The following is a 15,562-nucleotide window of genomic DNA, read 5'->3' as shown; positions in this document are numbered from 1 at the left end:
AGAAAAATCCATTGGAAGAAGTGGGAAGTCTTGTGTAAACCAAAATTATAGGGAGGTTTGGGTTTCAAAGATCTTTGTAAATTCAATGAAGCAATGCTAGCAAAGTAAGTGTGGAGACTGATTCATGACATGGATTCCCTATTTTACAAAGTTTTTAAGGCGAAATACTTCTCAAATGGCATTGTGTTTGAAGCAAAGTCATCCTTGGGCTCATTTTTGGCTACCAAACCCAAATGAGGGTAGAATTATCTTTCATCAAGGTTTACTAGCATCTGATGCCACTGTTGATGTGCTAATTAATCCTCAGTCAGGTTGGTGGAATATGAGTCTGATTGACCAATGTTTTTACCTCCTTGATGCTTACCTTAAAAAATCCCTTCCTCTGTGCACCACTCCCCAACCTGATTCCCTGATTTGGCCTACTGAGAGGAATGGCCATTACTCGGTCAAGACTGGTTACAATGCTTTGTGTGAAGAACTGTTGGTTGTTGAGGATGAAGCAAATAATTCAGAGGCACACATAAATTTTTGGAAGGGCATTTGGAAGCTAAAGGTTCCAGGTAAAATTAAACATTTTCTATGGAAGTCTTGTACAAACTCTTTGCCCACAAAAGTTAATTTGTTGAAGAGAACCATTTTACAAGAAGATGTTTGTCAACTTTGTTCCAAAAATTCAGAAGATGTTCTCCATGCTCTGTGGGGATGTGAGAAGGTCCATCAGGTTTGGCAGAGGAAGTTTGGTTGGTTGGATAGTAATCAATTTGCTTCGGGTTCTTTTTTGGATCTGGTGCAGCTAGTTCAGTCAAAACCAAATTTGTTTCCTCTTTTTGCAGTCATCGTCTGGTCATTCTAGCATCATCGAAATAAGTCACAGATGCAAGAGCATTCGGTACTTGTGGAAAGAATAGTTGTTTTTGCTGAAGAATATCTCCAGGGTTATTTATCCTGGTTTTGGCAAAAGCAAAAACCTCAAAAAGTAGTTGCAGAAAAATGGAGGTTGCCTAGTGTGAATTTTGTGAAGATTAATTTTGATGGTGAGCTGTTTGGAGAGTCTGATGAAGCGGGGCTCGAAGTGGTGATTCGAAATTCAGAGGGGGAGGTTATGGCTGCTCTCTCTGAGAAAATCATGAAACCATTAGCTGTGAAGACCGTGGAGTTGTTGGTAGCTCGTCGTGCAGTGGCTTTCTCTCTTGAAGTTGGGTTCCAAAACTCAAATTTTGAGGGTGACTCTGTATCTGTTATTAATTCCTTGAAGGATAGGGACATGTCCAACTTTCATGGAGTTCATATCATAAAAGGCATTGTGTCTTACACTAACTCGTTTTAGAATTGTTCTGTCTCTCATATTGTTAGGCAAGACAATGCAGTTACATATGCTTTAGCCCTGAGAGCAAGATTATGTTTTCCTTTAAAAGTCTAGATGAAGTCTGTTCCACCAGATATTCTTTCTTTTGTTCCATCTGATTTTCCGAATTCAGTTTAATAAAATGGCTTAGTCTTTCTTCTCCCAAAAAAAAAAAAAAAAAAAAGACTATTAAGTAACACGTTAGCGTGCTGATGTGTTTATTTTTTGTCAGATCAGTTGTTTCATTTAAAACAAAAAGAAGAGCTAGCATAGAGTTGTTTCACCCAAACTGATAACAAAAAGCACCGGTGCTAGTACAACACTATTTCAGCAACTCAACCAGCTCAAAGAAATTTGCAAAAGAAGACAGTTGGGTGAGATTTTTCCTCCATTTTTTTCATTTTCCTTTTAACATGAAGAATGTAAAAAGACCCCGAAGCAAAAGAAAGAAAAGAGACAGAAAAGAGAATTGGAACAAATTGCAACTGACAAAGCTTCACTTTGCTTAGCATAAGCATAAGCATAGCCACATTGACATAACCCCCAATCCAACCATTCCTAAGGTAATGTGCACCCCTCTGATCAATATCTATTCACACGGCACTTGTTCTTTCTCTTCCTATCCGATCACCAAAGCCTTGGCTAGCAAAACACACATAAACAAAACCCATCAAATTCCAATTCTTCTAGAGAAAGAAAAATTAATAAATGTTGTTCATCATCATCAACTTATAGTATAGATAAATTGAGAGAGAAAGAGAGATCAGAGGACTTAGAGATCATAAACTTAGTTGGATGGGTAATGAGTTATGATCTAGGTTTTTGGGGTTTGCCCGTTTGTGGGTTTTAATTTGGGAATAGGAGTTACTGAAACAGTGTCATACTGGCACTAGTGTTTTGTGTTTTCAGTTTGGGTGAAACGACTCTATACCAACTCTTCTTTTTTATTTAAGTGAAACAGTGTTGTTTTATGGCTGATTTGGCAAAAAATAGACACATTAGCATATACCAATGTGTCGCTTAACAATCTAAACTAGCAGAGGGTGGGGTTTTGCTAATGGAATCAAACTTCAGGATGTAAAGCAACCCCTATATTCAGAAGTGTACTTTACCATTTACCCTATTTATTATCTTCTTGCCCAAAATTTAGGAATTTTCAAAACCTATGAAAAAGAGTTTTTATGTCCGAAAGTTTTGTGAAAGATCACTCCCACATCCTTTTTTAGAGAGGAACTTGTATAAATACGCAGTTCTTTGTGTCAATTTTATGAAACCAGTGCAAAGCATGGGTCTAAAACTAGTAATAAGAATTTCAGAGGAAATTTTCTTGAGTCCCTATTCCCTTTGAGGTGGTCTCTAATTGTATGTTGAGACTTCACATTGCTTCTTGCACCTTGTGCTGTATTGATGGGTGAAGCATTATTTTACTTTTAGCAAATGACATCCACAGCTTCAGCCAGAGCTTTATAAGCCATCAATCATTCACAAAGAAGCTTTTATTTATTTTTTATAGGTTCACAGAAAAGCTTTAACCAGTAAACGAAATCTCAAAAACTGCTGGAGATTATTCTAGTTGACACCAACTTTTATAGATAAATAAAGCTCACCCATCCAAATGGGGATTGATCCTGTGGCTTCACAAACCATCTCTTATTTATGGTGGAAAGAGATTCAACCATTGGCATCAAATAAATACACTTTACATAACCACAAAGTATTTGCAACCCAATCAATAAATTAAATACAAACTTGAATAAAACATGAACTGTAATTTTGCTTTGCAAATGGGCAAGGGATATAAATGAAAAACGAATTCCCTGAACAACCCCAAGACCTAATCATGAAAGCGTACAAACAACGCTTTCAAAATCTACCCTGGATAATTTATATCAAAGGTAAAAATTAAAAAAAGATCAAAACCAAAACCAAAACCAAAATCCACAAAATACTGAAGCTAATATTGTTTACCAAGAATTACGCCAATGATCACAGAGACAAGAGCTACTCCCAAGATAAACTTATAGTTCATGAGAGGAGAAACCTCAGAAGTTTGAGTGTGTGTCTCCGAAGAAGACAAGGTTTGAGCAGAAGTTGATTCTGATTTTTTCTTGCTCTTCCTTTTAGATGGTGTGGAAATGGCTGATCCAATGTCCCTGGATTTGACCTCCAATCCTTCCTTGTATTCAGCTGGACTTCCCCCATCTCCCTGTAACACAATTTAAATATCAGTGGGACTTAGCTCAGTTATTAGAATACACAGGAATTATTGTTCCTAGGAGTGGAACTGGATAGTAGCTAGAATGGATGTGTTTCCTATGGACACAATAAAGAAACAGATATCACAGTTGAACTTGAATAGTCAATAAGTTCTAAAGTCGAACGTTAAAGCTGGAATTTCATGCACAACGTTGTCAGGGAAATAAATAAAAATGGAAGGCCACCAAATAATAAAGGCAACCAAAAATCAGTGGAACAAAAGGATTTCTTCTTCTTGATGGTGACAGTTTGTTTCGTAAGTAACTAATGCAACTGGTTCCAACCTTGACTACGATTTTTTTTTTCCCAACATTACAAGAATCAATTCATCTTGACACAAACCATAAGAGTTTTGTTTTGAAGAAATGCTAATACAATGTGGTATAGAAATGCTAACACATTTTTGCTATGACAGAACACATTTTCAGTGTATATCTCTGAATAGACGAAGAGAATTTATTCAATGTTAGTTATCACTTCCTTTTTCCAGCTTTGTAAGGACAAGACTTAGGTAAAATAATATTTAGGTTAGGTTTGTTAGGTTTTCTTATGTTAATAAATAAACCAATTACTGACTTTACTACTATGTTTAGTTAGATCAAAAAATATTAAATTCCTTCAGAATTGTTGACTCCATATATAATAATTTAGTAAAACTTCATTAAATGTTATGAAAACTTTAAACCCCAAATAAAAATTCTCATTATATAGATCAAATATGTCAATATTCATTTAGAAATGATGCTACAAACATGCTATTTTCATCTGAGAGATTTTGTGGAATACAAACTGACCTTTTGTGACAGTTTAGCATCAGCCAGCTGCAATTTCTGCTCAAGCTCTGTGACTTGCTTATCTAGAAGCAAGATTTCTTTGTTCTTTGCTTCAAGCTCTTCAAGAGAATGCTTCAGGGCTGCTTCTCTTTCCGACTCCTTTTGAGAATCCTTTTCTTTCTGGTTGTTTGGAAAATCAAACAAATAACGTTACAAGAAGAAGAATTTTTTATATTAGATTGCAGTTCCAAATAATGTGAGTGATTAAAGATCTAAAAATAGAGAATCAGGATTCTGGTAAAATACACACACACACACACACACACACACACACATATATATATATTTTAAAAGAGATCTACAAATAGGATAAATACATAGTTGCTCCTAGAATGGACTATTCTTGCATTATGTCTTATGTCAATGATAAAAGTAAGCATTGTTTTTGAAATTATGTTGGCAACGATGTACTTGACATAAAATTATTACTAGTGCCTAACCTGTTCCACACTGGTGCTCTGAGCAAGTTGTAACTCTTTCTGTAGTTCTAGCACTTTTTCATGTAACAAATCTCTATCATGGACTTTATGTGCATGGTCATCCAATTTTGAAAGCAATTCTGCCTCTTTTCCAGCAGCCGCCAGCTGAATGCTTTGAACCTACAGCCATCATATTGATCTCGTAAGTTCAATTGGATTTTTAACCACGCACACACACACACACACACAAAATGAAAAAGGAGAAGCAAAAAAGAATATGAGGGCTTATTTGGAGATTCATAGTTCTTGCAATTATTGAGACTTTAGTGGAATACCTCTTCTTTCAGTTGATTTTCATTTTTCAGCAATTGTTCCTCAAGTTCCTTGAGACGAGTTTGCAACACAGGTTTCTCAGCAATCTCAGCCTTGAGATTTTCAATATCGCTTCTCAAAGCATCTTCTTTTGCATTCTGCTCCTTCAGCTGTTGTTCAAGCTGCAAAATCACAGACTCAAGTTCCTTCTTGGCATTTTGATATGTTTCAGTGAGCAGGTTGTTCTCTTCCATAACTGAAGATATCTGTAGCATTCAAATATACTTTATTAAACAATCTGGGACAAAGAAATATTCATATAATTTTTTACCAGCCTATTTAGTTTTTTGCTAAAAGTGTGCTAAAGTATACTTGTACTATGAAAAAGTTAGAAAAAAAAAGAGGTTTTAAAAAGCTATACATAAAAGCTAAAACTTAAAAGCTGAGCTTATAATTTGATGCCAAACATATACCAAGAAATCTATAATACATTTCTCCAAACCTGAGATTGTAGTTTCTGTCCTTCAGAAGCAAGCTGCTGTGTCAAATCTTCTATGGCCTTCTTCGAAGAGTTAAGCTCTTCAACTGTTTCGTCCTTCTCAGCAAGGGCTGCAGACAATTTTGCCTGTAAATCACTCAGTTTAGATTCATACATGGCCACTTCCTGAGTAAGCTTCATATTTGCCTCAGCCAGCCCTCCATTCTCTTTTTCGAAGTCACTTGACTTATTTTGCAGCTCCTCAACAATGCTTTCTACATGCTTCAACTTTAGGAGAGTCTCTTCCAGCTCAATTTTTTGGGCTTCGGCAGACTCAGATGCTTGTTGAGAAAGTTCTTCATAAACTTTTATCTGGCTTTCTAGAGCACTTAGCTTCTCACTCAAATTTTTGGCTTCTGAATCTCTGTGATTGAATCTGTGAATGGATTCTTCTAACTTTCTTTCTGCTTCCACAATGCGAGCCTCAGCTGCAGAATGTAGTTCAAAGGCTCTTGAGTGCTGCTCTGTTAACTCAGCAATAGTGTTACTGTGAGAAACAAGTTGCTGAGAAGTGGCTTCCTTCTCGGAACGAACAGAGCTTAGTGACTCCTGGAGTTCATCAACCTTTCTTTTGAGCTGAAGATTGGTCTCAACTAATAGCTCATTTTCTGATAAAGACTGAGAAGCTTTATTTTCTGCTTCCAAGATCTGCCCTCTGAGTTCTTCATTTATGCTTTCTACAGAAGCCAACTTCAATAAAGCCTGATCTAATTCTTCCTTCAAAGATGCAGACTTTACTGCAGCTTCAGCTACCTGCTCTTCATAAATCCTTATTTGGTCTTCAAGAATCTTCAATTTCTCAAACAAAGATTTTGCCTCAGAATCCCTGTTGGTGAAGTTTGCTATAGCTTCCTGGAGTTTACTATCAGAATCCCTTGCTAGGGATTCATGTAACAACTCAAGCTCTGAGTTTCTTGAAGTAGTTTGCTCTATCACTCTTCCTTGTTGCTCTAGTTGCTCCTCTGCAGATTGAAGCTTCCCCATTACCTCACTCTCTCTCATACCAGCAGCCTTAAGATCATCTTCAATGCTTGACAACTTCTCTTGTGTCAGGTTTAATTCGTTCCTCAAGACCTCTAACAGATTTTCTGCTTGAGCAAGCTTCTCGCCAGAACTGTTTGATGCATCTTCTAGCCTTCTCTTCTCATCTGTTGCAATATTCAAGGACTCTGTCAACTCTATTTCCTTTTCGTTGGCTGTTTGCAGTGCAATTTCAAGGCTTGATGCTCTAGCCTGGAATGCCTCAATTTCTGATTCAAGTTCTGATACCTTGTCAGAGTATTTCTTGGAATTTACTTCTGCATCGTCACTTTTCTTTTCTAATGTGCTTATCTGTTCTTCAAGTTCCTGAATTCTATACTTCTCTGCTTCGAGTAACAACTCTAACTCACTTACCTTTTTACTAGAATCATCCACTTTTGAATGGGATATTTGGATCAAATCTTCTAGTTCACGGCTGCGCTGATGGTTCATATTGGCCCGATCCTCATGCTCAGTGCATTTCCCCATAGCAATCTTCAACTCCTCCTCCAGCTCTGAATTTCGTGATGAGGACTGGTTTAGGGCTGATTCCAACTGGTTTATCTTTTCCTTGTATTCCTGCATTTGATCATTCAGATGAACTTTTGCTTCCTCAATCACTCCCAATGTAGCATTAAGTTCAGAGATTTTCTCAGAAAGTTCTTTTAGTTCTCTCTCAGTGTCACTGTTTTTTTGTTCTGCAAAATTCAACTGTTGCTCAAGCTCCACATTCTTCTGTTCTGCTGCTATAAATCGTGTCTCAAGCTCTCTCAGTTGTGATTTTGCCTCTTCTGCTGATGCAATTGAAGCCTGGATTATGTCCTCAAGCTCGAGATTCTTTTGAGTTGCAGTTGCTGCTGCAGCTCCAGTTTCATTATGAAGCTCTTCCAGAGACCTCAACTTCTGTTCAAGCTCTGAATTGTTTGACAAAGCTTGAGACAGAAGAGAATCTGACTTACAGAAATTCTCATCTGAAACCCTCAATTTTTCCTCAAGCTGGATCCGAATCTCTTCCGCCTGTTTTAGAGAAATACTGAGATCTTTCGCAGCAGCTTGAAGCACATCTTTTTCTTTAAGTACACTAGACAATTCCTCCTGTACATCTGAGACTTGTGCTTCCTGGGTTTTCAATGCATTTTTAACCAATTCCCTTGCGTTCGCTTCTTCCTGTAGTTTCAATTTGATTTCTTCCAATTCCAAAATCTTTGCTTGAAGATCTTCTTTAGTTGAGGCTAAAACATTTTCAAGTGAGGAGATATCTTCCTTCACCTTAGATTCTGAAGCCTTTCTCAAGTCCAGTTCCTGGGCCAGTTCACTTATAAGATCTTCTTTTAAAGAAAGTTTCTGCTCCATGTTCAGCACTTGGGATTTTGAAAGCGTCAATTCCTCTTGAACAGCAGAAAGCTCTGCTGCAGTAGTGTTAAGTGCTTCTTTAACCTTCTGATTTTCAGCAATCTTTTCATACAGTCCCTTGAGTTCTTCTTGTAGGGAAGCCATCTGATCCTCCATTTCTTTTGCACTCAGTTTTGCAACTTCAAGCAATCTCTCAAACTCCAAGGCTCTCAGCGTCTCGGATTCAGCATGTAAACCACTTTGTTTATGCAGCTCCTCAAACTTTTGTGCATCTCCTGCACAAGATTGCAGCTCATGCTCCAACTCCTGCATCCTCTTTCTTGAGCTCTCAAGCTCAAGGCTGAGACTATCAAATGCTTCCTTCACCTCAATCAGGTCTTTGCTTTTTGCTTCTTGAGCTTGCAATGACTCATGCAAAGCATCAAGCTGTGCACTGTGTCTCTCCTCGGCCTCTATAATCTGCTCTTGCAATTTCTTGTGACTGAGTTCAAGCTCTGCACATTTCTTTCCACTTTCCACCAACTTCTCTTTTGTCACTGAAATCTCATCCTTCAGCTGAGAGTTCTCAGATTCAGAATGCTTTAATACTCCAGCTAGGCTTTCCAATTCAAACTCAAGTTCTCTCATCTTCTCTTGGGATTCTAATATTTCTCTGCTCGAATTGCTTGAGCTTCTTTCAATGGCTTTTAGCTTGTTGTCCTCTACAGATGCTGTTACGCTGGTATGTAAAACATCTTTCACATCTATAGATTCCTTCTCAACTTTTATGAATTCTCCATCAGTTTCTTCCTCTTCTTTCTTTCCTTCTTTTCCTAGTTGAGGCAAGTCTCCATTTGTTACCTAAACAAGATCATCAGAGTCAATCTCAACTACCAAACATTACAAATAATGCATTTCCTGCTGTCATAATTGATTTTTTATCAAGTGACCTATATTCAATCACATTAGTTTCAGGTGAGGCTGCAATCATTAACTGTAATAGCTCTGGTAGGAAGCTATTTTATTGCTTTTCAAATGATCCAGAAAATGAAATAAACTAATTCAAATATATGGCCCATAGATCCCTATCCCATGATTTGGTATATGCATAGTGACAATATTCTTTTCAATGCCCAGCATATCGAGAAGTTCATAATTATAATGAAAGTGACAAAAGTATCAAGTATAGTTTTGAAAAAATTGTAATAATGAAAACAAGAATTATCTATAAGATCAATAGATGTTGAAAAGTTATATTAGAAGGTAATGGATGACAGGAAGTACAGAAGACATGTTAATACTAGTTCAGAATCATTTGCAGACTATTCAGGTAATTAATAATTCAAGAATTCAGAAACACAGATTTTGTGAAGTACATGCTTATATCAGTGCACAATACGCAGAAATTCACAGTTTCCTTGGCTATGGAGTGGCAGATATTCTTTAATCATACATTAATAAGAAGTAAGCAGAATTTTTTTTGCATTTCCTTCATTTACTTGCATTCAAAGGTAGCAGGGCATCCAATAACAAAATTATTTTGAATATATAACATATTACAGGAATTTCACTATAGTTTATATCAATTGTGGCTTTGTTGGTTTGTTTTGATTAAACTAAAATATTTAGTCTTAGTATATGATCTGATCTCACAAAAAGAAACATTTACAGTCACAGAAAATATTAGTTACCTTAATGGGATCAGCATTAATTACAGCTTCCTCAACAGCCTTCGTGACCGGAACTTCTAGACTCACTTGTGTCTCTTCTTCCATATCAAAAAATAAATAAAAACCAAACTGCAGTACCTGCTTCTCTGTGATTTTAATAATAATTTCATAATTCTGTTAGGTATAGATTAAAAGCAAGAAACACGTTAGGAATGTCACAGCATGTTTGGGAGAGCGGTTAAGATTAAGAGAAAATGGAATGGAATGAAAAGAAACAAAATTTTTTTTTTAAAGATTATATTCTTTTCATTCTCTAATTTATTTGGGTGGGAGTATAAATGAGATATCAAATCATCAATCAAATTGGTCAATTTTCTCTAACCATAGTACATACTACATTGGCATTGTTTAGTCAACATTACAGAGATCAACTTAGTCCCAGTACATTTTATCAAAAAAAAAAAAAAAAAAACTTAGTCCCAGTACACTGATGTTGGCCACCATAAAAGCTTGAAACACATGAGCAAAATGCAACAAACAAAATAAATTTTGCAATATTTGGGTTGGCAAATGATAATTGGTGTATTATAAAAGTGAAAAAGGATTCTATTTCTACCATAGACAGAATAAATAAATAAATAAATAAATAATAGAGTGGGGGTGAGGGTAAGTAAATAAAAAGACAGTCAAGAGTGCCTCTGTAATTTTGTTAAGTTTACTAGAAGATAGAAGAACATAAAAGTTGCTTTGTATCACCTCCATCACTTCTAACTTAGGTAAGGAATACAAAAAATTTTACAACTATTATCACAACTTATCACATGACGAACTGTGAATGGTGAGATCAAATGATGGGTCCACACCTTCATCACTTATAACTCTTCATGTAACAAATTGTAATAAAAATTGTGAAATTTTTTGTGTTACTGTAACTATTTTTTATTTTTATTTTTATTTTTGTAAATTTATATAACGAAAAGGACAGAATCGTGTTTGTGAAAAAACTAGAAAGTGTGCTGACAAACCACGTCAAAAGAGATTCCCAACTCCCAATTCATGTACCATCTAAATTAATCATGGGAACACCGCAGCAGCAGCAGCGTCGTACTATAATAATAAGTCACTATTGTTTTTCTCTCATTCTATTCCTAGGCGCCACTTGTTTTACTGCTTTACCAGGTTGTTTCTCTTTTGTCTGGCACCACCACGTACTCCCACTATATAATTCTTTCTTTTATTTAGAAATACATTATTTTAGAGTAATTTGGTATGTTTAGCTCTCGCATAAATTCTAGTAATACACGACTTTTGCCTTAATTATTCTTTTGTGTCTATTTGTGAGTGGTGAATAAAAAGTGATAAATTCATTTAAAAGTGAGACAAACAGTTATGATAATTATGATTTACTTTGTGCATGGTATAATATTTATTCTCAGATCTATCTCGTGATAGAGTTGAGAAATTTTTAAAAAAATTTGGGTTCAAATATGTTTGAAATTATCTAGCTTCAATTCACTATGCAAAGACTGAAGAGCATTCATTTGTAATTTTAGTCAAATAATGTCTTTATCAAAAAATTTTGCTACTTTCAATATCAATGGGATCTCACCCATATTTATTTTTTGAGAATTATTATATGAGTAATGTTACAGACACAAATTATTTTACAACATTTTTACAAACTGTTGATATGACAAATTTTTACTAGTTCTAATATGGACCCATCACCAACATCATATTTTTACTAGCAATAACTATTTGGAAAATGCTAAACCCACATCAACAATTTGTAAAAATGTTATGAAATAGTTTGTGTTTGTAGTATTAATCTTATTGTATATGCCTAAAATATTTACTAAATTTTTTTGGGCCAAGTTGTAAAATTCTCCATGGTCCGGCGCTAAATATTTGTGCAAATTTGTCGTTAAATATTTTCTTCTTTTTTTTTTACAAAATGGAAGCAGATTATAACCATGACCCATAAAACCAACAAATCAATAAACCATAACTGGTTGGTGGTGTAGGCATTCCAAGAGACATCAATACAAGTGTGCGTTGGTATATCTTATCTACTAAAATATAAGTTCAGAGTAAAATTTGATGTGTATTTAGAAAAAAAATAATAATTATAAAGGTGTTAATTAACCAATATAAAATGTAAGTTGGTCAATAAAGTATACCTAAGAGATCAAGGCTAATAGTTCCTCCAAAAAAAAGAAAAAAAAAAAGACCAAGGCTAATATATCCCAAAAATAAAAATAAAGAATATAATTTATATTACATCCCCACAGCTAGAAGGAAAAAAACAAAAGATAAATAATGTATATTACATAACTTTTTAGGCACATGCAAATAGATACTTTAATCAAATGCTTGCAGAACCAAAACCACATGATCCAAATTCACCCGATCATATGATGCTATCATGTGGAACCAATACCTTTGTGGGCCCCTAATTTTTTTGTTTTTACCTAACTATGCATCCAAATCTAATACAATTTGGTCTTCAGATCTCACTTTGTAAGCTTCACTAGTACAAATTACATATATATATATATATATATATATTTTTTTTTTTTGGTGAAATTTATTTTATAATCTTCACTTCAGTAATACTATTAGGCTATTAGTTTTTATCTTTTTTTTTTTTTAATAATTATATCAATTCCAAGGTCTTATCTTGGCCCACTAAATGCTGAGGTTCAGAGATGATCCAATAGAATTTTACTAGAATAAAACCTTGCTTAGAAATGTTACAATAAAAGCTTTGCAAATTGCAATTACACCCAAAAAAAGAAAAAGAAAAAAAAAAAAAAAAGGTGGCGTGGTGGGTAGGACCCACTAACAAAAATTAGGCACCCCATCACTTTAGATCTTTCTGAATTTTTGAAAATCATAGGTGGACAGATCAAATCTATACCGCCCATAGCTGTTAGCTTTCTTATTTTTATGAAAGCCCACAATTGCCATCTACTGCTCTATTATTATTTTATATAAAGACAAACTATAGAAAGCAAATAAGCTTGTCAAATGAAGAAAAAGGAGGGGTAGGTCTGCTAATGTAGAAATTGTCAACTATTCAACTTTACTTTAGCGCATAAAAGTACAAACAATAAATCAATAATATAGCATCTTCTACTAACTTTTTTTTTTTTTTTTTTTTTTTGTGGGGGCTTAGGGTGGCTAAATTCTGAAATTTATTATCATCCCTATAAGCCTCAGTTATTTTATTCAATATATTTTATTTAAATCTAGGACCTAAAGAGCTTCATTTTTTTTTTCTTTGGGTGCTATTAATACTAATATAGCTATACCTTTCAAAAAAAAAAAAATACTAATATAACTATAAATACATAAAAAAAATTAATAGAGCTATAAAAATATTTTTTATAAAAAGTAACTGAAGCCCAAGTAGGTGCATGTAGAAGAAACTTAATATTTTAATAAATTCAAAATTTATTACGCTTTTTCAGATCTAAACGGCTTTCAAGTGAGACTTCCACCAACCATCCTCATTTAAAAAAACAAAATGATAACTAAATAAGAAAAAAAATTGTTTTTCTTCTTTTACTAAAATGAGTAATAGCTGGAAATCTGCCGTTAATAATAAGAACAAGATTTGACACCTTAGCTTAGATGATCAACTGTCTGAAATGATCTTGGCCTTCTACTGATGATCAAAAACTATACTTACTCCTTTTGAATTTTGTTTTTTTTTTTTTTTGGCATGCTAATTTTTCTTCACAGAGAAGAGAAAAAAAATAAAAAGATTAGAAAGGAAAATGAGAAGACAAAATTGATCAAATATATACAGCTAGGAAGATGAACCGATCCTGATCATTCCAACAAAACATATTTACAAAAAGTGAATTACATCTGATTTCTTATAACAATCCATTCACCACAAACAAAGAATTACCCAAGAATATTCATCATTATCAATATGAAACAAAGATCTCTATATCTTCCATTCAAAAAAAAAAAAAAAATATATATATATATATATATTTATGAAACAAAGATCATATACAGGCTATCTACAAACTTCAACACAACACAAGAAACAGAACCCAGAAAAAAAATATTACAATCATCTTTTATGTGTTGTGATTCATGAAAACAACAAAAACAGTTCTATGAAACACGGTTACAAAGCCTGGATAGGATTAACATGTCATATAATAAAAAAGAGAAAAGGTTCATAGATAGATAGATAGATAGGCTTGCCTGATGAGAAAGTTGGTGGAATTACTTTTGCTTTCGCGAAACGTTTCTCTTCCTGTTCACAAAACAAGAAAATGGAATCACAATACAGATGTTGATGATGATGATGATGATGACGACGGAAATTGAAGGTGGAAAAAGAAAATTGAAAGGGAGTGAGAGAGTTTCCAGCTATATAATATAAGTTGTGAGAGGGGACTCCACTTACCAGTGGTATGGGCCCCCCTTTAACACCTCCAATCGGACTAACGGTGCCGCTTTTGCATGCCCACAATATTTTGCCTTTGGATTTGTAATAAACTACGAAACTGACCAAACCTTTTTTTTTTTTTTTTTTGGGAAAAAATAATTATTTCTTAAAAAATCGAAGAATCCGAATTCAATTAGATTCTAAATTAGATTTCAGTTTAATTTTTCTTCAAGTATCCATCTAAGTTTTTAATTTTTGTGGTAAGTGAATTATTGGATGTAAAAATCGAAAAGTCTAAAACCAATTAAATTCTAAATTATATATATATATATATATATATATAATGAGAAATCATTACATATTTTAGAAATGTATGTGTGGGTACCGAAGGCATGCTTGCAACATCATTGGCCGTCCTTAGCTGACCTCGGCATGCTTACAACGTCCTAGGCGTTCCACATCGAAGAGAAATCCTCTCACTTTCTACCTTATAAGTTTTGAAGTGAAGGAGTAGTGTACCACTACTTCTTTAAAGAAGTAGTGGTACACTATTCCTTTGCTTCAAAACTTATAAGGTAGAAAGTGGGGGGATTTCTCTTCGATGTGGAACGCCGAGGACGTTGCAAAGCATGCCGAGGACGGCCAAGGACGTTGTAAGCATGCCTAGGACGTTGCAGGCATGCCTAAGCATGCCTTAAGTACCCACAGTATGGTTTGAAAAAAGTATAAGTTAATACTATATATAATTTGAACTGTATAATTGTGATTATTTTAAATTGTACACGTACCATATAATTGTACTAGTATAATTAAAGAAAAAGTTGAGAAAAAATTCAATTAAATACCAAATTAGATTTCAATTGTGGACTAATTTTGTGTCATGTGTCCACTAGAGTTTTTTAATATTTGTGTCAAGTGAGTTAATGAGTACAAAATACTAAGAGTCCAATATTAATAAATATATAAAAACTAAAAACTAAAAAAACTAATCATATATCTGCTCAACAAAAATCACAACACTTTCCATTCAATTAAAAATTAGAATAAAAATAATCATAAGTAGTATTAAATTTAAGCAGAAATTTTAATATGCACCTAATCACATTTATATTTTCTAATAATTCAATCAATTATGCATATTTTTATTATTAAAAAAATGTTTTTATTTTTAAATACATCTATACATATGCATGGGCTACATGCTATATGGTTAAAGCCAAAACTTAGAAAAAGTCCAATTAGATTTTAAATTAGAGTCCAATTTTGCGTCATGTATCCCGTCTAATTTTAAATTTTTGTATCAAGTGAATTATTAGGTGCAAAAATCAAAAAGTATAAATTCAATTAGATTTTAAATTGGATTTCAATTGGAGTTCAATTTTGTGCCACGTGTCCTATCTAATTTTTTAATTTTTGTGGCAAG

At 34.0% G+C, this 15,562-nt stretch overlaps 1 protein-coding gene across 1 annotated transcript; it reads right to left on the bottom strand.

The window, feature by feature from the left end:
- Positions 1-2,980: 2,980 nt before the first annotated feature.
- On the bottom strand, positions 2,981-14,119 carry LOC126721100 (uncharacterized). Its single transcript, XM_050424113.1, has 7 exons — positions 13,953-14,119; positions 9,747-9,871; positions 5,668-8,916; positions 5,189-5,431; positions 4,875-5,033; positions 4,396-4,554; positions 2,981-3,551 (listed from the first exon to the last, which is right to left on the bottom strand). The coding sequence occupies exons 2-7, from the start codon at positions 9,828-9,830 to the stop codon at positions 3,300-3,302; spliced, it is 4,146 nt and encodes a 1,381-aa protein (XP_050280070.1). The 5' UTR covers positions 9,831-9,871; positions 13,953-14,119; the 3' UTR covers positions 2,981-3,299.
- Between the last annotated feature and the right edge of the window lie 1,443 nt (positions 14,120-15,562).

The sequence above is a fragment of the Quercus robur genome, chromosome 4 (assembly GCF_932294415.1).
Source record: "Quercus robur chromosome 4, dhQueRobu3.1, whole genome shotgun sequence".
NCBI classification, from domain to species: Eukaryota; Viridiplantae; Streptophyta; class Magnoliopsida; order Fagales; family Fagaceae; genus Quercus; species Quercus robur.
Note: the sequence above shows the minus strand (reverse complement) of the source record. Positions and strands in the feature narration are given on the sequence as shown.